General features: G+C 42.8%; 1 protein-coding gene across 4 annotated transcripts in view; it reads right to left on the reverse strand.

Moving 5' to 3' along the window:
• The window catches only part of UBE3D (ubiquitin protein ligase E3D), a 435,152-nt gene that overhangs the window by 126,688 nt on the left and 282,248 nt on the right, over positions 1 to 26,216 (reverse strand). For 3 of the 4 annotated variants that reach the window (XR_013830713.1, XR_013830714.1, XR_013830715.1), the window contains exon 10: positions 16,094 to 16,245. Coding sequence is in view for 1 of the 4 variants with exons in the window: in XM_079938779.1 (XP_079794905.1) it covers positions 16,192 to 16,245 (54 nt within the window). In the remaining 3 variants the exon portion in view is untranslated. Of the gene's footprint in view, positions 1 to 15,729; positions 16,246 to 26,216 lie in introns of those variants that run through there. The other variant, XM_079938779.1, reaches the window with a different exon arrangement.

Consider the following 26,216-nt stretch of genomic DNA (forward strand, 5'->3'; position numbering starts at 1 on the left):
CCCAAAGACAGTTGTGATCTGAAACTGGAATCCAAAGAAGGAATCCAAAGAAAGAATGATTTCAACCTAGATGGGAAGGATGGTGTGCTGCTTAACTTTATGTCAACTCCATTGGGCTAAAGGATGCCTGGAAAATTGGTAAAACATTATTTCTGGATGTGTCTGTGAGGGTGCGATTAGCATTTGAAATGGGAGACTGAGTAAAGGAGACTGTGCTCTCCAGTGCAGGAGGGCATCACCCAATCCATTAAGGGTCTGAATAGAACAAAAAAAGCAGAAGAAGGGAATCTGCTCTCTCTGCCTGAGCCTGGACATCCACATGCTCCTGCCATCAGTCGAGGGGGCTCCTGGTTTTTAGGCTTCTGACTTGTGCTGAATTATAGCATGGGATTTCCTAGTTCTGCAGCTGGCTGTCAGCAGACCATGGGCCTTCTCAGCCTCTATAATTGCATGAGCCAATTCCTATAATAAATCATATATATATATATGTGTATATGATATATAATCATTAAATCATTATATATATATTAGTTTTGTTTCTCTGGAGAGCTCTGACCAGTACAAGGGGTCTTCTGAGAAGGGCAAGATGGAGGCTTGCTGGAGAAATTTGTGAATCTCTCCAAATCCCCACACAAAACAGAGTAATAGAACAAAAAGGGGTGGGAGGGAGAGAGAGAGAGAGAACATTGATGAAAAGGAATCCTCCAGAAACAGTAGGGGTGGGGCAGATCTCTCTCTTTCCTCTCTCCCTGTCCCCCAGCAGCCTGACCCTGCAGGTAAGTGGTTTTAGGAAAGCAGCAGAAGCAGAGGAGATCTGACAGTCCTGAGCTGGGAAACTGGAAGCAGGCCACCGGGGATCACACCCAGAAGAAGAATCACACGCCAAGTGGGACACCACACAACCTACAGGGGATCCACAGGCTCTCGTTAGGAGTATGTGCAGAAAGGCTTGGCACCCCATGAGGGCAGCAAGGAAGAGGGCAGGCAGGGCAGGAAGGGGGTGATCTGAGCCATCGAGATCAAGGCTCTCAGAATCCTCAACTAAAACTTCCAGATGAACAAAGCAGCGTCCTGAGATAACACACTGAGAACAGAATCGGAGAGCAGAAGAGAGGCCACATTTTTTGTTTTTATTTTTTATTTATTTATTTTTTTGCGGTACGCGGGCCTCTCACTGTTGTGGCCTCTCCCGTTGCGGAGCACAGGCTCCGGACGCGCAGGCTCAGCGGCCGTGGCTCACGGGCCCAGCCGCTCCGCGGCATGTGGGATCTTCCCGGACCGGGGCACGAACCCCTGTCCCCTGCATTGGCAGACGGACTCTCAACGACTGCGCCACCAGGGAAGCCCGAGAGGCCACATTTTTTAATGCCTGGCAACAGCCATGATGCCAGGGAAGCTTTCCTGGACCACTCCCACCTCTTACAAAGGAACTAAAAATACAGGAAAACTCAGCACATTTTGCCTTGAGTAACACAGAGGATGGTGTTGGGATCCCACGCAAATATAAGAAAAAAGGAGGAATGGCCCAAGTCATATACTGGGACAACTACCACATCCCAGGAAAAAATACATGGGTCCTAGAACAACTAATGACTGTAATCTAATATTTCATAATTAGATAAAATAAATTAAGAAAATGGGAGACGCTATGAAGGAACAGCTTAACACTCACAAATGGTGCACGGAGAACACAGAAGGCTGTGAACACATAGGTGGCAAAGCTCATAGGCTACCAAGCAGAAGAGAAAGGGCACAGAAACGGCAGAGAGGGACCTTGGAGACAAATGTCACAGACGTCACCATTTACAATCCCGTTCTCACTTAGAGAACAAATAGGGGCTAAGATCCCTAGCTGATGAAACCTCTGTGGCTCTGTCTTGGATTTGCCCCCGCCTGCCTTTGCCTGTCCCCACCTACAGCATTACGTAGCCTCTTCTGTATCATCCCTTAAGTGTTCCTTCTTGTCTCACATAATCTCCCTAACACTCGCAGAGCCATTCTCTATGCACGTGTCTGGTATGATTACTTTCAGCAACAAAGCCCAGGGTGTCCATGCTCTACAAAGAATGAAAAGTCTTAACCTTGACATCCTTGTTGTTCCCTCAAATTCCTCCAGCCCACTCCAAGCAGGAAGTAATAACTCAGACTTCGGCTACAGAAGTGACACTTGGCAACTGACAGTTTCTCTTAGCAAATGATCACAGAATACACGGAATAAATGCGACGTGGATGGAGTCAACTGGCAGATGATGTGGGTTTTATTTATTTATTTTAAACATCTTTATCGGGGTATAATTGCTTTACAATGGTGTGTTAGTTTCTGCTTTATAACAAAGTGAATCAGTTATACATATACATATGTTCCCATATCTCTTCCCTCTTGTGTCTCCATCGCTCCCACCCTCCCTATCCCACCCCTCCAGGCGGTCACAGAGCACAGAGCTGATCTCCCTGTGCTACGCGGCTGCTTCCCACTAGCTATCTACCTTACGTTTGGTAGTGTATATATGTCCATGCCGCTCTCTCACTTCGTCCCAGCTTACCCTTCCCCCCTCCCCGTATCCTCAAGTGCATTCTCTAGTAGGTCTGTGTCTTTGTTCCCGTCTTGCCCCTGGGTTCTTCGTGACGATTTTTTTTTTTTTTTAGATTCCATATATATGTGAGAGCATACAGTATTTGTTTTTCTCTTTCTGACTTACTTCACTCTGTATGACAGACTCTAGGTCCATCCACCTCACTACAAATAACTCAATTTCGTTTCTTTTTATGGCTGAGTAATATTCCATTGTATATATCTGCCACATCTTCTTTATCCATTCATCTGTTCATGGACACTTAGGTTGCTTCCATGTCCTGGCTATTGTAAATAGAGCTGTAACGAATATTTTGGTACATGCCTCTTTTTGAATTATGGTTTTCTCAGGGTATATGCCCAGTAGTGGGATTGATGGGTCATATGGTAGTTCTAGTTTTAGTTTTTAAAGGAACCTCCGTACTGTTCTCCATAGGGGCTGTATCAATTTACATTCCCACCAGCAGTGCAAGAGTGTTCCCTTTTCTCCACACGCTTCCAGTAATAATAGTTTGTAGATTTTTTGATGATGGCCATTCTGAACGGTGTGAGATGATATCTCATTGTACTTTTGATTTGCATTTCTCTAATGATTAATGATGTTGAGCATTCTTTCATGTGTTTGCTGGCAATCTGTATATTTTCTTTGGAGAAATGTCTATTTAGGTCTTCTGCCCATTTTTGGATTGGGTTGTTTGTTTTTTTGATATTAAGCTGCAGGAGCTGCTTGTAAATTTTGGAGATCAATCCTTTGTCAGTTATTTCATTTGCAAATATTTTCTCCCATTCTGAGGGTTGTCTTTTCATCTTGTTTATGGTTTCCTTTGCTGTGCAAAAGCTTTTAAGTTTATTAAGTCCCATTTGTTTATTTTTGTTTTTATTACCATTTCTCTAGGAGGTGAGTCAAAAAGGATCTTGCTGTGATTTATGTCATAGAGTGTCCTGCCTATGTTTTCCTCTAAGGGTTTGATAGTTTCTGGCCTTACATTTAGGTCTTTAATCCATTTTGAGTTTATTTTTCTGTATGGTGTTAGGGAGTGTTCTAATTTCATTCTTTTACATGTAGCTGTCCAGTTTTCCCAGCACCACTTATTGAAGAGGCTGTCTTTTCTCCACTGTATATTCTTGCCTCCTTTATCAAAGATAAGGTGATCATATGTGCGTGGGTTTATCTCTGGGCTTTCTATCCTGTTCCATTGATCTATCTTTCTGTTTTTGTGCCAGTACCATACTGTCTTAATTTCTGTCGCTTTGTAGTATAGTCTGAAGTCAGGGAGCCTGATTCCTCCAGCTCCTTTTTTTTTGCCTCAAGATTGCTTTGGCTATTCGGGGTCTTTTGTGTTTCCATACAAATTGTGAAATTTTTTGATCTAGTTCTGTGAAAAATGCCATTGGTAGTTTGATAGGGATTGCATTGAATCTGTAGATTGCTTTGGGTAGTAGAGTCATTTTCACAATGTTGATTCTTCCAATCTAAGAACATGGTATATCTCTCCATCTATTTGTATCATCTTTAATTTCTTTCATCAGTGTCTTATAATTTTCTGCATACAGGTCTTTTGTCTCCTTTTGTGACTGGTAGGTTTATTCATAGATAGTTTATTCTTTTTGTTGCAGTGGTAAATGGGAGTGTTTTCTTAATTTCACTCTCAGATTTTTCATCATTAGTGTATAGGAATGCAAGATATTTCTGTGCATTGATTTTGTTTCCTGCTACTTTACCAAATTCATTGATTAGCTCTAGTAGTTTTCTCATAGCATCTTTAGGATTCTCTATGTACAGTATCATGTCATCTGCAAACAGTGACAGCTTTACTTCTTCGTTTCCAATTTGGATTCCTTTTATTTCTTTTTCTGCTCTGATTTCTGTGGCTAAAAATTCCAAAACTATGTTGAATAAGAGTGGTGAGAGTGGGCAACCTTGTCTTGTTCCTGATCTTAGTGGAAATGGTTTCAGTTTTTCACCATTGAGGACGATGTTGGCTGTGGGTTTGTCATATATGGACTTTATTATGTTGTTGAAAGTTCCCTGTACGCCTACTTTCTGGAGGGTTTTTTTTTTTTTTTTTTTTTGCGGTACGCAGGCCTCTCACTGTTGTGGCCTCTCCCGTTGCGGAGCACAGGCTCTGGACGCAGAGGCCCAGCGGCCGTGGCTCACGGGCCTAGCCACTCCGCGGCATGTGGGATCCTCCCGGACCAGGGCACGAACCCATGTCCCCTGCATCGGCAGGCGGACTCTCAACCACTGCGCCACCAGGGAAGCCCTCTGGAGGGTTTTTAATCATAAATGGGTGTTGAATTTTGTCGAAAGCTTTCTCTGCATCTATTGAGATGATCATATGGTTTTTCTCCTTCAATTTGTTAATATGGTGTATCACATAGATTGATTTGTGTATATTGAAGAATCCTTGCATTCCTGGGATAAATCCCACTTGATCATGGTGTCTGATCCTTTTAATGTGCTGTTGGATTCTGTTTGCTAGTATTTTGTTGAGGATTTTTGCATCTATGTTCATCAGTGATATTGGCCTGTAGTTTTCTTTCTTTGTGACATCTTTGTCTGGTTTTGGTATCAGGGTGATGGTGGCCTCGTAGAATGAGTTTGGGAGTGTTCCTCCCTCTGCTGTATTTTGGAAGAGTTTGAGAAGGATAGGTGTTAGCTCTTCTCTAAACGTTTGACAGAATTCGCCAGCGCAGCCATCTGGTCCTGGGCTTTTGTCTGTTGGAAGATTTTTAATCTCAGTTTCAATTTTAGTGCTTGTGACTGGTCTGTTCATATTTTCTCTTTCTTCCTGGTTCAGTCTCGGAAGGTTGTGCATTTCTAAGCATTTGTCTATTTCTTCCAGGTTTTCCATTTTATTGGCATATAGTTCCTTGTAGTAATGTCTCCTGATCCTTTGTATTTCTGCAGTGTCAGTTGTTCCTTCTCCTTTTTCATTTCTAATTCTATTGATTTGAGTCTTCTCCCTTTTTTTCTTGATGAGTCTGGCTAACGGTTTATCAATTTTGTTTATTTTCTGAAAGAACCAGCTCTTAGGGCTTCCCAGGTGGCGCAGTGGTTGCGAGTCCGCCTGCTGATGCAGGGGACAAGGGTTTGTGCCCCAGTCTGGGAAGATCCCACATGCCGTGGAGCGGCTGGGCCCGTGAGCCATGGCTGCTGAGCCTGCGCGTCCGGAGCCTGTGCTCCGCAATGGGAGAGGCCACAACAGTGAGAGGCCCGCATACAGCAAAAAAAAAAAAAAAAAGAACGAGCTTTTAGTTTTATTGATCTTTGCTATCGTTTCCTTCATTTCTTTTTCATTTATTTCTGATCAGATTTTTATAATTTCTTTCCTTCTGCTAACTTTGGGGTTTTTTTGTTCTTCTTTCTCTAATTGCTTTAGGTGTAAGGTTAGGTTGTTCATTTGAGATGTTTCTTGTTTCTTAAGGTAGGATTGTATTGCTAAAAACTTCCCTCTTAGAATTGCTTTTGCTGCATCCCACAGATTTTGGGTTGTTATGTTTTCATTATCATTTGTTTCTAGGTATTTTTTGATATCCTCTTTGATTTTTTCAGTGATCTCTTGGTTATTAAGTAGTGTATTGTTTAGCCTACATGTGTTTGTATTTTTTAGAGATCTTTTCCTGTAATTGATATCTAGTATCAGAGCATTGTGGTCGGAAAAGATACTTGATACGATTTCAATTTTCTTAAATTTACCAAGGCTTGATTTGTGACCTATGACATGATCTATCCTGGAGAATGCTCCATGAGCACTTGAGAAGAATGTGTATTCTGTTGTTTCTGGATGGAATGTCCTATAAATATCAATTAAGTCCATCTTGTTTAATGTATCATTTAAAGCTTGTGTTTCCTTGTTTATGTTCAGTTTGGATGATCTGTCCATTGGTGAAAGTGGGGTGTTAAAGGCCCCTACTATGATTGTTATTGTCCATTTCCCCTTTTATGGCTGTTAGTATTTGCCTTATATATTAAGGTGCTCCTCTGTTGGGTGCATAAATATTTACAATTGTTATATCTTCTTGTTGGATTGATCCCTTGATCATTATGGAGTGTCCTTCTTTGTCTCTTGTAATAGTCTTTGTTTTAACATCTGTTTTGTCTGATATGAGAATTGCTACTCCAGCTTTCTTTTGATTTCCATTTGCATGGAATATCTTTTTCCATCCCCTCACTTTCAGTCTGTATGTGTCCCTAGGTCTGAGGTGGGTCTCTTGTAGACAGCATATATACAGGTCTTGTTTTTGTATCCATTCAGCCAGTCTATGTCTCTTGGTTGGAGCATTTAATATGTTTACATTTAAGAAAATTATCAATATGTATGTTCCTATTACCATTTTCTTAATTGTTTTGGGTTTGTTATCATAGGTCTTTCCCTTCTCTTGTGTTTCCTGCCTAGAGAAGTTCCTTTAGCATTTGTTGTAAAGCTGGTTTGGTGGTGCTGAATTCTCTTAGCTTTTGCTTGTCTGTAAATGTTTAATTTCTCCATCAAATCTGAATGAGATCCTTCCTGGGTAGAGTAATCTTGGTTGTAGGTTTTACTCCTTCATCACTTTAAATATGTCCTGCCATGCCTTCTGGCTTGCAGAGTTTCTGCTGAAAGATCAGCTGTTAACCTTATGGGGATGATGTGGGTTTTAAAACTCTCTTTCATGTATGTTGAGTTGACCTTAAGTAAGCAATAACTGGAATAATTGAAGTCCACATATCATGTGTATTACAAGTAGCCATATTTAGCCACTTGCGCTGTCATGACAATGACAATCAGAGAGAGTGGTGGCATTATAAAGTTCCAGGGACACCAGTAATTCCAGAGGGAAGCATTTCCCCCCTGGGATCTCCTCTCTTTTCTGCACACTGTACAGCCTCCCAGCAGCCTGAATTTCACAAGGTAGAATGCTCCATTGCCAAAATGTGGTATCATGTTAAAAAGGCCAAGAGAAGTCATTGGGGGAAAAAACAATTTTCAGCAAGCAAGGAATAATGCTGTGATTCTTTTTAAGTAAGAAACATCTCTGATTTTGTAAACCAGATGATAGAAATCTTAATTCCCCTATCCCTCTCTGTCCTATTCTTTTTTTTTTTTTAAACATCTTTATTGGGGTATAATTGCTTTACAATGGTGTGTTAGTTTCTGCTCTATAACAAAGTGAATCAGTTATACATATACATATGTTCCCATATCTCTTCCCTCTTGCGTCTCCCTCCCTTCCACCCTCCCTATCCCACCCCTCCAGGCGGTCACAAAGCACCGAGCCGATATCCCTGTGCCATGCGGCTGCTTCCCACTAGCTATCTACCTTACGTTTGTTAGTGTGTATATGTCCATGACTGTCCTATTCTTTATTTTTAAAGTTTCACTCTGAATTTTTCCCTTAGTTAGGGATATTAAAACCACCTTGACACTTGGAAAGCTATGATGATTTAATTAGCACATAACTGAACTTAATATCTAAACCAAGAGTTTCTAAAGCCTGACGGATTTTATTCTAGAGATGACGTTACGTGTCCACCAAACAGTTCCCTGTCACCGTGTGGTTAACAGCCTGACCTCTGAGGATTAAAGTTGGCGATGATGAACTTCCAACTTTGCTCAAAAAAGTCTAAGTAAAGTTCAGGTAACATGATCTAACATCAGTAAAATGAGATGGCATTTCTGATCACGTCACAGAAGCTGGGCAGGACCGTTCAAGGTTCCCTGTATGCAGGTTGCAATAGTACACACTGCAGATGTAACATACAAGCAAGAAGAATCCCACCAATTTTAATTTAGTGGAATAAAAAGTTGTGAGAATGGCACCAAAATCCAAGCCAGACGATGGCTCAGTTAGTGGAGGCGGGGGCCAAGTGCAATCAGGATGGTTTAAAATAGTTCATTTTCTATATAAACAAAGGTTGATGTGTGGAGAATGTCAGTGCTGACAGCCTGTTTCTATAGTAATATCCTAATAGCTTGGACACCTCCTGGAGAAATTATTTCTCTTTCTGCTCTAGCTGGTGGTATGTGAAACCAATCACGTCCAAAATAAAACACTGAGAACAGCATAAAATGTAAGCGCAGAGAGAAGAAATGTTATATGGCTACCTCCTGATTCCAAGGAAGAACTAGAAAATTGAGCTTGTTTTTTGCATCAACTTTTGTCCACTGATTTGCAGAGAAGAACCAAAAAAACCTCCTTTCTTCCTTTTTCTGTTGTTAGTGAATTTCAGAAAAGGACAAATACTGCCAACAAGAGCTGAGAACAGAGAGCTGTCCTAGGTGAATGATTACCAAAGGCTCATTTTCCCTCTCTTAGTCTCCCTTCTAGGTTAGATCTTGAGATGTTTTTGTTTGTTCAGAAGCTCTGTTTGTAAAGTTCAGTAACTATTTTAAGAAGAATAGCTTCTTAACCTAATATAAATTAATAAAAACATTATTAATACATATAATATCCCCCATTGTTGCTTAAATTAACTGAACTCCACTTTGGGTCCTTCAGTTTTATTAAATCAGTAATCTGCTAGCAACAAAGCTTTTCCCAAAATAAGTATGGTGAGGACAGTTGCTGCAGGTGAAAAGTCAGGGCAATGCCCCTCCACCAAAAGACTCTTATTTTGTGTTTCAATTTAATTAAAGCCAATTCCTGTTTTCAACCGCCCTGAGACACCCAGAATTTCTGGAATAATCTCACTGTTTAGTACTCCAGGGGAAGCCCAGAGAGAGTGCAAAGCTGGGGGTTGAGGTGGGACATTGTTTTCTTTCCTTTTTTTTTTTTTTTTAATTTAAAGTCCAGCAAAATTTTATTTAGAGGTAAACAGAATTTCACAGATATTATCATTTATTTTCTGCATTGGTATAAACTTTTACATTCCTGTGTAAAAGAGAATTACTCTGTTGTACTACAGAACTCTTTCTTTTTTTTTTTTTTTTTTTTGCAGTACGCGGGCCTCTCACTGTTGTGGCCTCTTCCGTTGCGGAGCACAGGCTCCGGATGCGCAGGCTCAGCGGTCATGGCTCACGGGCCCAGCTGCTCCACGGCATGTGGGATCTTCCTGGACCGGGGCACGAACCCGCGTCCCCTGCATCGGCAGGTGGACTCTCAACCACTGCGCCACCAGGGAAGCCCCTTTTTTCTTAATTAAAAAAAAAATTATTTATTAATATTTTGGCTGTGTTGGGTCTTCGCTGCTGCGTGCAGGCTTTCTCTAGTTGCAGCGAGTGGGGGCTACTCTTCCTTGTGGTGCGCAGGCTTCTCATTGCGGTGGCTTCTCTTGTTGTGGAGCACGGACTCTAGGTGTGCAGGCTTCAGGAGTTGTGGCACGTGGGCTCAGTAGTTGTGTCTTGCAGGCTCTAGAGTGCAGGCTCAGTAGCTGTGGCATGCGGGCTCAGTAGTTGTGGCACATGGGGTCAGTAGTTGTGGCTCGTGGGCTCTAGAGCGCAGGCTCAGTAGCTGTGGCACACGGGCTTAGTTGCTCCGCAGCATGTGGGATCTTCTCGGACCAGGGCTCAAACCCGTGTCCCCTGCACTGGCAGGCAGATTCTTAACCACTGAGCCACCAGGGAAGTCCCAAGAACTGTTTCATTTCTAATAGCAGCATGAGAGACAATAGCTCCTGCAGATATTCTGACTCCATCTGGCTGTGATAGGGATTTTTCCAGGTTCCTCTTGGATTTTCAGATCATCATGTACCCAGGTTTCTTCAAAGGGGAATTTTTAAGTAAAAATTTCTGAGTACTCTGATTCCACTTTTAAAGCAAACTTTACTTTACTTTACTTTACTTGGGGAACCATAATGTTTACACTGAACTTAGCAGAGCCTTCTCATCCTTGGTCAGGAAAGTATCATGGTGGAATCCATCCAGCCTTGTGGGAGGTCCTTGAGGCTGCTAAGGTCATTGGTGTCTGTTGAATGGCTGTGGAAGTCCTGCTGCCTTGGGTAGGGGCTTAAAATCGTTCTCGAGAGGAACGTCTCTCTCCGAAGAGAAAATGAGGTTAGCTCTGAGGTCCTTGTTTTCCTTTCAATCAGAATTAGGAAATGCTTCCCGCTCTTCCAATAACATGGTGGATGAGAAGACGTCTACTGGACACTGTCTAAGCTGTAACGTTATAGCAGCTGCGACGCACGAGTCTTTGATATAAATGATTCAGTCAATATAAGGTATAAATGCAAGCTCTGCATCGGATGGTGTGACTACAAACCGCAAGCACTATGGAAAATATGCAAAAGAATTCATTGCTAATTACTATGAAAATGCAAACGTGGTCTTTATCAAGGGCAAGAAAGCCCTGACTCTGCCCAGGAGAGACAGAGGAGGAAGAAATAAAGGGGCAACTTCAGCCAACACACTGCACTTTGTTTTGTCCTAAACAGAATACACATGAATACATTAACAGCATGGGAGCCAGCCAGCAATACCATTATCCACAGGAGTGTAGAAAGTGTGTGAAAACTGTTTGAGTCTCTCAGGAAATTCAGGTTAGTATGAGATTATCAATACCTCTTCCCCCCACCGCCCTCCCCACCATCAGAGCATGAGAACCTTTGCACGAATTATCAAGGCACAGAAATACAGTCCTGGTATTAAGGACAGCCTATAAAAATGGGCTCAAAACAAGATTCGCAGGAAACAATTCGTGGCAACACACTTTAGCCTGTTACCAAGTAGAAAGCCCGATGAGCACCTTCTTGCACTTAAGCCATGAGACAAGAAAATCAGACTGAATAGATTTTATAAAATCCCTAAATGACAGCTAACATACCTTTCCTTGGGAAAAGCAAAGAAATAAGCCATTAACTTTTTTTTTTTATCCCTAACTTAGCCAGCATCCAAAATGCAGTGCCACTCAGGATATTTACCCCACCATCCTTTGCACAAATACAGATTTCCATAAAATCAATTAATCTTAGGGGTGAAAGGGGTCTTGGAGGTCATGAAGCCCAACCCCTTCCCCCTCCAACACTCCCACAGCCAGGAGATTATCCAACCTGTGTTCAAAAACCTCCACTTGGGAGCTTACCACTGTTTCAGGCAGCCCCTTCCACTGATGAAGAGTGACAGTTACTACAATGTCCTAATAGCAGACTGGGATCTGCCTCCTGGTAATTTCCACCCACTGGTCCTAGTTTTGTCCTCTGAAGCATTTCAGAGTCTAATTCCCTCATTATCCCCATGACAACTCTTCAACTACTTGAAGGCAATAAAAGCCTTCTTCACCCAGGCTGTACATCCCTGGTTATCACACCTCTTCATTTAGAGATAAACCCTTCATTCCCCCAGGACACTAACCTTGACTATATCCTACTTGGTCAATGTCCGTGTTAAAATACACTGACCAGAATGTGATACCATATTACCTTTGGGCCCTGGTGCGAAGGCTTCTGCCCTTTTCCAGGAACACACATTTTCCTACATGAGAATAAAAATTTTGTTGAATCACTCTCCCTAGTAATGCCTGCTGCCAAGAGCATAGGTGGTTGGACTCAACACCGATGTCCCAAGAATAGCAGTTTTTCATAGCCAACATTACGTTATAAGACTTACTTCAGTTTAGTTCAATACATGGTTTCAAACACTCATGATATAGAACGCTTTACGCTAGTGGATATGGAAAATACAACAAGTTTACATGGAGTAGGAAAAAAAATCAGAAAAAAGCACAAGTAAGCTATAAAACAATACAGAGGGCTTCCCTGGTGGTGCAGTGGTTGCGAGTCCGCCTGCTGATGCAGGGGACACGGGTTCGTGCCCGGGTCCGGGAAGATCCCACATGCCGCGAAGCAGCTGGGCCCATGAGCCATGGCTGCTGAGCCTGCGCGTCCGGAGCCTGTGTTCCGCAACGGGAGAGACCGCAACAGTGAGAGGCCCGCATACTGCAAAAAAACCCCACAAAAAAACAAAAAAACAATACAGAAAGAGATAAGTACCCTAAAAGATATATACACGATTCCTATTAGATACAAAGGAAGAGGAGGGAATTCCCTGGTGGGCCAGTGGTTAGGACTCCATGCTTCCAGTGCAGGAAGCCCGGGTTCCACCCCTGGTTGTGGAACTAAGCCCCTCAATACCCGCAGTGCAGCCAAAACAAAAGAAAAAAAAAAAAGACAACTGAAAAAATAACTATAGAAAGAAAAGGGTACAATGTCACCAGGAAAATAACAGCCCAACCAGACTTAAGTGCGCAAAGCAAAAAGGGAAGGAATGGGATGTAAAGCTTCAGAATCTATTTGAAGAAGTTGGACATGTTTTAATAAATGCTTACTGATTACGCTAATTATATAAACTTGACAAATCACCTAGTCATGGCTGAGGACTTTTTTACTCAGTGTGGGAATCTCTGAGATATTCATTTCCATACTCTTAATATAGTCAAATAAAATTTTGGCCACACATAAACAGTTAGGACGGTCATCGTGAAAAAGAGGTAACAAATGCTGGAGAGGGTGTGGAGAAAAGGGAACCCTCTTGCACTGTTGGTGGGAATGTAAACTGGTGCAGCCACTATGGAGAACAGTATAGAGGCTCCTCAAAAAATTAAAGTAGAAGTACCATACCATCCAGCAATTGTACTTCTGGGAATCTATCCAAAGGAAACAAAAACACGAACTTGAAAAAACCTGTACCCTCATGTTCACAGCAGCATTATTTACAATAGCCAAGATATGGAAGCAACTTAGGTGTCCATCCAAGGATATGTATATATACAGTAGATATATAGTAGAATATTATTCGGTCATAAAAAAACAAGGAAATCCTGCCATTTGCAACCACACACATGGATGGACCTTGAGGACATTATGCTAAATGAAATAAGTCAGACTGAGAAAGACAAATATTGTGTGATGTCACTTCTATGTGGAATCTGAAAACAAAACCAAACTCATCAAAAAAGAGATCAGAGGTAGGGGAAATGGATGAAGGTAGTCAGAAGGTACAAACTCTCAGTTATAAGATAAATAAGGACTAGAGGTGTAATGTACAACATGATGCCTATAGCTAACACTAAATCCTAAGAGTTGTCATCACAAGAAAAAAATTTTTTTTTCTTTTTTTATTATATCTATATGAGATGACAGATATTAACTAAACTTACTGCAGTAATCACAATATATGTAAGTCAAACCATTATGCTGTATACCTTAAACTTATACAGTTACATATATATATTATATATATATATATCAGTTATATCTCAATAAAACTGGAAAGAAAAACTAGAGGTATAGTGTATATAAATATTTTGGCAAACACAATAACAGCTAAGATACTTTATTTCATACTATTCATATGTCAGGCGCTGTACTAAGTGCTTTACATGAATGAACTCATTTAATACTTATAATGTCCATATGAAGTAGGAATTGCTATTTTCTCCTTTTCATAGAAGAAACTGAGGCACAGAGAGGTTAAGGAACTTGCCCAAGATCACACAGCTAGTGAGTAGGAGAATTAAGACTTGAACCTAAAGTCTGGCTCCACAGCGAATTTGCTACACCGTGCTGCCTCTCATATTAAACATGCAGTTACTTAGTCTAACAACCTGTTTATAACCTTACTTACTCAGGCTTTTCAAAAGCTGTTTTTAGCCTACAGGATGAGCTCAAGCAACGTTTTGGGTTTACATCTATCTGTTCATCTTCCGGAACGCTTACACTATTCTGGATACTGATTAAGGGGCTCATTTAATGCGCTGAATCCCAAGAACTCTGAATCACCATGGAGAACAAGCCATTTCTCTATGGCTAACCACAGGAAAACTTGGCGGTGGTAAAAGTATATCTATAGACCATACACAGTTCCCCTCATCCCTCCTCTAGAGCAGTGTTCGTAATTAACAGAGACTCAAAGCTGCCACTCCCTCCCCACTTCCAGGATGGCTCACAGCTGAATGACTACAGACAGATAAAAATGTAACCTGCTGTGAAAATCTCCTGGAAAGAAAATTCCACAGCCACCCCCAAGGTAACAAATCCCCTGGCCTGACCCCTTGGAGTCATGCCTATTCATCAAATGAGAAAGTTTATTTACAGACTTGTCCTCATTTCCTCAGAGGCCCTCAGGTCCCAGCAAACCTGCTTTGTTCTCCAGCAGCTGGCACAGGCTCATTCATTCTACGATCACTTAATTGGGTTGTGATCTTGTTTTCTGGTCCTGAATCTTCTGCCACCAAGGAAACTTGCTGAAGTTAGCAGACCCAGCAGAGGAGACTTAAGGGAATTTGGTCCCCCGGAAGAGAGATGTTCTCACTGACCCAAAATCTGCGCAGACATACAGACCCCAGGTTGCACCAACCCAGGAGGCTTGCCCTCCTGGTAGATCCTCCCCCGTCCTCCCCACGTCAGCTAAGCTGTCTGCTCTGGTCGATCCATCTTTTGGGGGGGCTCACTGACTTTTCAAGTCCTCAGACACTCGCAGGACTGGGCTACACTGGGTAAGAGAGCCTCCAAGTCTGAATGGCAAGAAGCTTCCAGACTCTTGTAGTGAACACTCTTGCGCAGATGCTCAGGGCACAGCTGGGCCCTCTGCATCCTCCCACCAGAAGGAGAGGAGCATAGGACACAGTCATCCCTCCCTTCATCTCATACTGATGAGACAGAAGGGAAGGGGGCAGGGCACAGCCTTTAAAAGAATGACACGGCTGTTGAGGATATGACATAAACTGGTTAGAGCCTACTAGGTCCAAGATGGCAGAAGATTCGACTTCCTGTAGACCTTGAGCCGCATTATATGCTCATTATAATACATTATAATACAATAGCATCCAAAGGACACACCCACAGGCGCCATGACAGTTCTGAGACCAACCATAAAAGCCCAACTAGTGGGCGGTGGCCCAGTTCCCGGCAAGCCCCGCCCCTTCCTCCAAATAATTGGAATAATCCTCCCACTTAGCCTATGCAATTACCCAGCCCACATTTCGGCGCCCCTCTCACCTTCCGAGATGGCCCATACTCTGTCTGTGGAGTGTGTCTCTCTCTCAATAAGTCTACTTTTTACCTATCACTCTGCCTCTCGCTGAATTCTTTCTGCGCTGAGATATAAAGAACCTGAGCTTCATTAAGTCCTGAGACGAAGTGAGTGATTTCAAGGAAAAGACAGTGGGTTGGAGTCGAGCCCATGGGTACAAGCCCCAATCTGAGTTTTGGCTGGGATCGAGTCCCAATCTGAGGAGTGTGGCTTCAGCTGGGGGCTGCACACCCACCCAAAAGTTCTCCTTGGTATTGCTGTGTCTGGGAGGCGAGTATCCCGCTAGGAATGACTCCACTCAGAACAGTAGAGCCTCACATCACCAGCCTCTCCCAACTCCAACCAGCCCCTGAATGCCAGGGCCAAGTCCATAGCACAGCTCAGCTTTTATTCTGAAGGCTCTAGTTCTAGCTTGCCAGGGTAGCTACCTTTATTGATCACTGACTCAGTGCCGGACTTCATACTAGCTGCCTTATTATATAAGTCTTAATCTGCACAAACAGCACACGAAGAAGGTATTACTATTCCTATTTTACAGATATTGAAAAGGAAGCACAGAGAGTAAATAACTTACCTAAGTCATGGTGCTGGAGGGTTTCAGAGAGGGGATTGGTCTGAGAGCTGGTTACCTCCAAGTCCTACATCTTGCCCCAAGCTGCCACCTTGGGGAGGTCAGGTGAGCTCTGAGAGGTGCTCTGACCCAGAACATGGAAGCCAATGTTGGAGCTGGGAAAGACAAGAGATGCAGGGTGTGGCTCTGGCCAGCAATACTCTTTAATCTGCTTTTTCTAAGTGACGCCGCTACCATTTCAGGGGTTTTCCAACCATCTTTTAGGATAGAATGAGGAATGGGTCATCGACCCTAGGAGGCCAAAGTGACTCACCTTCTAGCTCTGCCTTTAGAGCCTCTTTCTTGGGGAGCATGACCCAGGTTAGCATCCCCCAAAGTGTGTTTAGGGAAATAAGGTTCCTGAGAAGTAACTTTTTCAAAAAGTAAAAAAGTTTATTTAGTTTTGTGTAGTGTAATGCAACAGTTCAAAAACTCACTTGACCACAAAGCCTTTTTTCCATACAACACCTGGCACCCTGCAGAACCGACAGTTCCCAGAACACAGGGTGACAAGGGCTGAGAAGCGACATCCCCCAAGGCAATCCCAACATCCAAATGCGAATTAGCCTCTCAGGTGATGGTTCCACCAGAGCCTGCTGCAGGCGCTTGTGGGCATAAAGAGCTAGAAAGGTGTCATGTTCTGATGACTAATCAGGGGAGACATTAACTCCTTTGAGCCTCAGTTTCCTCATCTGTGAAATGGAAGCAGCAGGAAGTTGTCTCGGGGATTAATGAAATAATGCATTGAATGGGTTAATATAACTGCCTGACACATAATAAGACTCAAGGAACGTCAGCGATTACCTTTTAAAATCATATGAAAAGCTGGAGGTAAAGTTACATGAAATTTGTGGAAATACTCTATAAACCCAATGACACTATGTAAATGTCAATTATTATCAAACACTTCCTGGTCTCTGTAAAATGCCACAGTTTCAGGTACAATTTTCTGCGTGCACAGAAAATACCCAGTGGCTGAAGGCTGATCACTCAGCTTGTTACGGTTTCATTATTCTCGCGGCCCTGACCCGCAAAGGAAAGAAACAAAAATCCTCCTTTTCCCCTTCTATAAATGGAAATTACTTTTCAAGAGGCCACTTCCTTTTGGAGTGAGAAGTGGAAGTACCTGGGTAGGGGTCTTTGTAATAAATAAAGTGTATGAAAACTAGGAACATCTATGCACATCGTAAGAAAGTTTTAATAGAGTAATCTGCAAGGATCTTTAGAATTTTTTGTTCAGGTGGTCAGTTTCTAGCTATACACTAGAATTTCAAACATCCACGGAAACAGGCCCTGGGAAATAATGCACTGTGTGAATACTCCGCAGCAGGCCAGGCATGGAGCTCCTAGAAGCAGCGGTGGGCCCTCTCTCTTTATACATAGGCTCTGGCGAACGGTTTTCCCATGTGGGCAGAGGAGCTTTGTGAATGTATCCTTTTCTACGGCTCTTGTTTCCTTGTCTGGACTCTAGAAGGAAGAAGGTGACACCTTCAGCCTCAGTCTGGCAGGTTGGGGCCCAGCAGGGTGGGATCCGGACACCTGAAGAATTTAGCATCCTTCCCGAAGGGGCGAACTGCCTGCCAAGGCGCCCAGAACATGCCGGAAGAGACTGTTCTAAGGCATCGTGGGCCTTGATATGTGACCAGCACCCAGCACCCAGATACTCCAACCCCAAGTTCTCCCGCAGGTTTGTGGGCAGAGCGCGAACTCAGAAACAGGAGCCCCTGCTCGGTCCTCCGGCTCCCTGCTTTCTTCTCTCGTCTCCTATCCTGTCCAGCCCCCTCCACCTTCTTCGCTCTCTTTCTCTTTCCCCCAAAGGAAATGTCTTACCCATGATAACACTTTCCGGTTTACAAGGCAATTTTACAATTGCCCTGACACATGGGCTTGGGAGCCCAGAGAGGATTCTGTGTCTCAATCTAGCTCAGGACTCACCAGCATGTGCCCTTGGGCACATAAAAGTCAGCTAAGAATACTTACTTCACAAAATTGTTGGGAAGACTAAATATTCTAACGTATTAGAGAATTTTCCACTGGGATTGGCATGGGGAAAGTACTCATTTAGTAGCAGCTATTAGTATTAGGTCCCTCTAAGTTAGGGGCTAATAGCACCATTTTACATAAGAGCAAACTAAGGCATAAAGGGAGGATGGGATTGCCCAAGGCCATTAACAAGAAACAGAACTACACTGAACCTAAGGCACTCGACTCCCTGGACACTTTTTACCAACACAAGAAATGTATTTCTTAGTAACACAGATAATGATTCTGTGAGATTGGCTTTATTTTTCTGGCTCTAGTGGCCAAGAACTGACATGATTCCCACCATCCTACAGCGGTCGGGAAATTATGGTCTGATTTGAACAATTCGTAGCTTTACAGAAGAATATATATATATGTATTATACATATATGTGTGTATATTTGTATATCAAACCACGATTTTTTTGTCTAAGAAAACTGTAGGTAGGTTAGGGATAGAAAATCTGCAGTGACATTCAGGGGACATTCAAGAACAAAGCACAGACCATTCAATGATGGGAGAGGAGAGAGAAAACAAATTCAGCCTCCACGTGATTCCAACTTTGCTGCAGCGTTGCTGAGTCAGGGTTTTAATTTCTTCAAAGAAACGTTTGCTGTAGCTCTTATATTTCACAAGCTGGCTTGTGCTCAGTGTTTCATAAATTCAAAATAAGAATACACACCTTTTTAAGATGCAAGAACACACAATAATACTGAATAGTGCTGAGAAAGCACCATCATTTGGTACAATATATTTGATGTATAAGAAAAGGACTTTTCTGAATACAGTTTGGATAGTTATTATCTTAGAACTTGAGAAAATACACACAAACAAAGACATTATCACATATAATCATGTTGAGAAATCAGAAAACTTTACTAGAACCTAAATAAAACACTCACAAATAAAAACTACCTTTTATTACAACCTGCTTGCAAACTAGATGGACAACTCTTTCAGGTTAAAATCAGGAGCCCTTTAAAATGCATTATTAATACCGGACCCATTTGAAAACCCCAAAATGAAGAAGCTGGGGGAGGGGAGTTGCAAATAGTTTCCTGGATCCTCTGGAATCACCCCATGAACTCTTGATCCGGGGTATTCTTATACTCTGACTTCCTAGAGTTGCCCAGGTCTTAGCGCCTTATAAGGAGAGGAAGGCCTCGGAAATCCAAAGGCATCTCCATAGAATCACTGTATAAATGAGTCATTTCACTCAAAGTACACAGAATTTTATTTCCTATAATCAATATACTTCTAGTATCTAGTATTAAATATACCTTTTTTAAAAATTAAGACTTTAGTTTTTTCAGAGCAGTGTTAGATTCACAGCAAAACTGAGCAGAAAGTACAGGGATTTTCCCATCTACCTTCTGCCCCCCCCACGCACAGCCTCCCCCATTACTGACATCCCCACCAGAGTGGTGCATCTGTTACAATCGATGAACCTACAGTGACACATCACAATCACCCTAAGTCCATGGTTTGCACTATACAGTTCACTCTAGGTGTTGCACGTTCTCTGGGTTTGGACAAGCATATAATGATATGTATCCACCATCACAGTATCGTACAGAGTATTTCCACTGCCCTAAAAATCCTCTGTGCTCTGCCTATTGATCCTTCTCCCTCCAGCTCCCCACCTCAGCCCCGGCAACCACTGATCTTTTCACTGTCTCCATGGTTTTGCCCTTTCCAGAACATCATATAGTTGGAATCATGCAGTACGTAGCCTTTTCAGAATGGCTTCTTTCACTTGGTCATATGCATTTAAGTTTCTTCCATGTATTTTCATGAGTCAGTAGCTCATCTCTTTTAGCACCAAATAATATTCCATTGTCTGGATATGCCACACTTTATTTATCCATTCACCTACTGAAGGATAATAATATACTTTTAATCACAAACTGCAAATAATATGGACGTAGGATGCAACGTATAAACTCTCAGAGTTTTAGAGTCTAAGAGTTAAATCATTTCAGAGTAGAAAGCTAGGAGGAGATAGGTTTAAATCTTGGCTTTACTACTTATGAGCTATGCACTTTTGCACAAAACATTTATCCTCTACGGGCCTTTATTTACTCAGTTATGATGTAAGGATAATAATACATACCTTCAAAGTGCTATGAAGAATGGATAAAGCCACATGCATAAAAACTCACAGCTGAACAGACAGTGAGAGTTCTGCAAATGGTGGTTGAATTTGAATCTGAATTGAAAGTGAAGCCAGACGTGTCCAGTTCTTGAGAGCAAATACAGGTGGCTTCCAGTTCCCTCCCTGCCCTCACCCCACCCTGAATCCCTGGAGTCTCATTCAGAGAATAGGGGGTTTTCAATTCACCTGAGTGATCTTTCCTTCAGAAGATCTCAAAATTCTTAGACACAACTTCATTCTCAGAAAGTAAAGGATCACATATTTTCTTTGAAAGCACCAGTTTCCAAACACGAGGGGGTTTTAATTTTATTTTGTTTTGAGGAAGACAATCTTTATTAAACTGAAATTTTATTTTGAAGCACGATATCTATAAAATCAGTAAAATCTGTGTGTACACGATGGTGAAGGCTTGTGAGTTTGGAACGGGGTAGGGTCTGGCCTCCAGCCAGCTTGTCTTCTCTCCAATGACCAACCTCCTCTACATTCCCCCCAACCCCCCAGATAACGCCCAGAAATCCCTAGGATGGTTTGAAAACTTCTGTTCTAAAGGGACAAATAAGCCTTCTCATTCTAGGGTAGGAGAGCTGTCAGGAATATTCTGCTACAGCAGTCATGACCGTGATCCTGTTCTTTCATCAGTCAGATGAAAATATATGTAATCCTGGGAAAATCGGGACATTAAATACCAACGGGGTCACCATCTATTGAGAAGTCACAGACAAACAGAGATCTGCCCCCTTATTTCATTTCAAATTCTTGTGATCTTTAAAACTATCTTGGGTCAGTTAATTAACAAAGGCTTAAAGTGGGATTTATTTCAACCTGACTTGTTAGCCCATCCTTAGTATTGGTTTGGGGATGAGTGAAATAAATGAAGGTCAAATCGGGTATTTCTGATTTGGGCACAAGACAGCAAAACTGGATGGGAATGTAAGTTGGTGCAGCCACTACGGAAAACAGTATGGAGGTTCCTTAAAAAACTAAAAATAGAGTTTCCATATGATCCAGCGATCCCACTCCTGGGCATATAACTGGAAAAAACTATAATTAGAAAACATACATGCACCACTATGTTCATAGCAGCCACAACATGGAAGCAACCTAAATATCCATTGACAGATGAATGGATAAAGAAGATGTGGTATATATACACAATGGAATACTACTCGGCCATAAAAAGGAAGGAAATAATGACATTTGCAGCAACATGGATGGACCTAGAGATTATCATACTAAGTGAAGTAAGCCAGAAAGAGAAAGACAAATACCATATGAGGTCACTTATACACGGAATCTAAACTTCGGCACAAATGAACTTATCTATGAAACAGAAACAGACTCACAGACATAGAGAACAGACTTGTGGTTGCCAAGGGGGAGGGGGGTCAGGGAGGGATGGATTGGGAGTTGGGGTTAGCAGATGCAAACTATTATCTATAGAATGGATAAAAAACAAGGTCCTACTGTATAGCACAGGGAACTATATTCAATATCCTGTGATAAACTATAATGGAAAAGGAATATGAAAAACAATGCATATATATGTATAACTGAATCACTCTGCTATACAGCAGAAATTAACACAACATTGTAAATCAACTATACTTCAATTAAAAATAAACAGAGAGCAAAACTGCCAGATTCAATACTCTGCAGGTTGGGCTTCCCTGGTGGCACAGTGGTTGAGAGTCCGCCTGCCAATGCAGGGGACACGGGTTCGTGCCCCGGTCCGGGAAGATCCCACATGCCGCGGAGCGGCTGGGCCCGTGAGCCATGGCCGCTGAGCCTGCGCGTACGGAGCCTGTGCTCCGCAACGGGAGAAGCCACAACAGTGAGAGGCCTGCGTACCGCAAAAAAAAAAAAAAAAAAACTCTGCAGGTTTAAATTCATCTAATGCTTAGCACCTAGTGGCAGACATCCTCCAGAAGACTATAAAGGCAGATATAATCCATTTGGGTCTAAATTGAGCAAAGTAGGCACAGTGACATAAGAGTATATTACAGACAAGGCCTTGCCCTGGTGTCGAGTATACTTCAATCTCCCAAGCAGAAGGAATAAAGAAAGTACCATGCTTTAATCTGGGGGCTATTTATACATCTTCGTAATTACAGTTGTGAAAGCAATGTCTTTTGTAAGGGAGTTTGGGCTAAAAGCAGTTGTAAGAATCTGGATAACAGCTTTCCAGTAGCTATTTGTATTTCTCTTCACATTGACTATTGGCAGTACCTTTAGACTTTATTTACAGAAACGTGCTCCACGCTGTTTAATCTAAGATTACTTCATTTCAGGAAGGAGAAAGACACTCTTTACTTGGTTGGAAGCAGACAGAGGATATCTGCACGAATCCTCTGTAGCCCCGAACATTTTCCCCTGGGCCACGCATAACACACACACCCTTTTAACTATCAAGTAAAAGTGACTACACAGCACTTTGCAACTTAAGCTCTTCTTTTAAATAATACATATTACTATTTTCAGTCATAAATTCACTTCCATGCGAACCCTACTTACAAAAGACAAGTGTTAATGATACACAAGCTGCAGTATTTTCTGCATAGCCTGTTATCCATTAATAGAGCTTGCTTCGCTCTCTTGGAAAATGGGCCTTTTCAAATCCGTAAGTGGCTCTAATCTAATAAATTAGATCAGTCTGGAGTTTTTACACTCTGCTCTTTTTTTTTTTGCCCTTACCCATCTTATGCTTAAACTAAAGAGATTTATTTAGTCCCAGACTTTGTGTTTGCTCTTGGAGAGATGCAAGAAAAATTTCCTGGAAGCATCACGTTTTCCTAGTTGTGAACTGGAGAGAAACAGTGTGTGTGGGGCTGTGAGACAGCGAGCGGGCAACTTGGAAACAGAACCTGCTGCTCAGCGTTACGGCTAACGATTTGCAAGTGCCAATATTCTGGTCTCAACGGGTGGCTGAGTTTCAGAAATATCCATACTGTTGTGTGATTAGCCACAGAAAGGAGAAACTATGAGTCACGGAAATGCTAGCAAATTAAAACGAACAGATAAATGAAAACCCAGAAGAAAACGAAACTGTGATTCAGTGCCGTATGCAGGAATAAAACGCTGTGTCGTTGCCAGTGGCCACAAATCACACTCCAGTGCCTGCCGGAAAGTTTAGGAATTCACAGGACCGGACTCAGATTCAGGATGGAAGACCAAGCACATGTATCAGCCTACCTTACCTCCTCTTGTGTCCTAGTGAAATGGGAGAAAAGTTATTCGTTTTTTAAATGAACCTATAACTGTGCTGGCAAGAAAGGAATCGAGCAGAAGAACAGAAAGTCTGAATGAAACAGGAAGAGAGAAAGCAAATATGGTCAAATGAACAAAGAAAATGAAGTAGTGAAAACAGCACTTCAAAACTACAGTGCTCAATGAAACTTCAAGATTTAGGTTAACTAATGAAACCAAGCGGGGACTCTGTGCAGCTACGGGATACAAATACTTCAGTCCCCCACCACCACCCCGCCATTTCTTGTTTGTAGGAAGGCTTCATTCAGCCTCCTTGACCTTCCCGAGTTCCAAAGATTCAAATAGTTGCTAATCAGGGAAGGGAGGGGATGCAGAAACAAAGGAGGAACAATCAAGAAACTACAGGGCAGGGATTAAAGCAGGATCCTGGTTCCTCCTCAAGGAATATACATGACACTACCTTTGAGTTCTGCTGCAGAACTAAGGCCCCCAACACAGGTGGAGGTTGGCAACTTAAGGGTGAGCCCAAGATTCCTGGAGCACCGCCCTGTTACCACCAACCAATCAGAAGAAAGTCACACACCCTGCAGCCCTCATCCCAAATTTTGCCTATAAAAACTTCTTCCCCAGAATCATCGGGAAGTTCGGGGTTTTTGAGCACGAGTCCCCCCATTCTCCCTGCTTGGCCCTGCAATAAACCTTTCTCTGCTCCAAACTCCAAAGTTTCAGTTTATTTGGCCTCACTGTGCGTCGGGCACATGAACTTTGCTCTGTAACACTAATACAAAAAGCAGGAATGAGACCTGGGGCACTCATCAAGGTAATTAATACAAAGCTAAAGGCAGAACAGCTGAGCCAGTTGGCCCCTTGCAGTTTCCAGAATTATAATGGCTAACATTTACTGAGGACTTACAAAAGGCCAGTTGCTCTTCATAACTACTTGCAGTAGGTATTATTTTTATCCTTATTAGTTAAATAAAGAAACTGAGGCACGGAGAGTTTAAGCTCCATATTTACATTCACATGTCTAGTAAATGATCAAACAGGAACTCAAACGCAGGAAGAGTTTGCAGAAAACATCTTTCTAATAGCCATGTCATACTATACTGCCGTAGAAGGCCAGCTAAAAACTGTTCCTTTGGGCTTCCCTGGTGGTGCAGTGGTTGAGAGTCCGCCTGCCGATGCAGGGGACACGGGTTCGTGCCCCGGTCCGGGAAGATCCCACATGCCGTGGAGCGGCTGGGCCCGTGAGCCATGACCGCTGAGCCTGCGCGTCCGGAGCCTGTGCTCCGCAACGGGAGAGGCCACAACAGTGAGAGGCCCGTATACCGCTAAACAAAAAAAAACAAAAAAAAACCTATTCCTTTATGAAATTGGGGGGCTTCAGATTCAGCATGGCAGACAGAGCATCCCAAGAAGTAACAGCAACAAAATTTTCAGTATTCATTTCTTCAATGAAAAACAAACAATGCATCCGTAGGACCAGAAACTCTGAGGACACCTGAAAGATGGAAGTCAAATGGGATCAGATTAAAGAAGAAACCACAAACCAAAGCAGATGCAAAAAAAGGACTACTGGGAAAAAACAAACAAACAAAAAGGAGGCCAAGAGTGCTTGAAGCCCAGATTCAGCAGCTACTGGAGAGATGAACGGGACTTAGGGCAGCTAAGAGACAAGTGCACCACCCTGCCCTTGGGCAATGCTGGTGAGCAACAGATGAGAATTTTGTCTGTGGGCACTTGGGTCATGGACACAGAGCGAAACCCTGGGTAAAAGTGTTAGGGAACCGTTGACTGAAACCGCGGCCTTGGTCAGGCATGATGATAACCACTTGCATGAGCTGTCTCACAACAGGAGGGCCCTGTAAGGCACACGGTGCTACCACCGAAAACTAACCAGGAGAATTCGGGAGGGGCCAAAAGGAGGGAGGAGACGCCAGCCCAAACGTCCTCCCAAGCTCCCAGAATCCTTTGTGCTGGACTCCATCTTGGCTGACAGATGCATGTGCCACCAGGAAGGACCCTGAGTCTGACCAAATATGGGCACAGGCAAGATGATTGGCCAGAGACAACCCAGAAGGCTAACTCCGTTAGCATAAACTGAGAGACTGCGAGCCACGTGGCAGAGCAGTCCTCCTGGGTTCCCTTAACCCCCGGCTCTCTTCCCTGGTGCCCCTTCCCAATAAAGTCTCTTGCTTTGTTAGCACGTGTGTCTCCTCGGACAATTCATTTCTGTTAGACAAGAGCCCACTCTTGGACCCTTCCAAGGGTCCCCCTTCCGGTAACAAAAGGAGGAGAAACGGGTATCTGCTAACCCAGAAAACTGGAGGAGGGGCGGATGTGCTTATATAAATATAGGCACATCCGCCCCTCCTCCAGTCACCAGAGAATACAAGTCATCAGACAGCACATGTGACCCTCTCCCAAAAGCAGGCTCCACAGACAGGCTGACAGGGAAGCTGGAACACAAAGAAGAATGCAAAACCAGGAGTCACCAATACTTTGATGCAGAACAGCACCAAATATAACAAATGGAAGCACTTGCATCCTGAGGAAATAGAGCAAACAGAATAAACCTTTAGGATGGGTTAAATAATATCCTCACAGACATAAAAGTGAGTATGACATCCATGAAGTGAATCAAGTATAGATCTTGAAAACTAAAAATGGTTACTGACTTAGCGTACCTGAGACTGAAACAGAGTC

Source organism: Stenella coeruleoalba (genome assembly GCF_951394435.1).
Source record: "Stenella coeruleoalba genome assembly, chromosome: 12".
Lineage (NCBI taxonomy): Eukaryota > Metazoa > Chordata > Mammalia > Artiodactyla > Delphinidae > Stenella > Stenella coeruleoalba.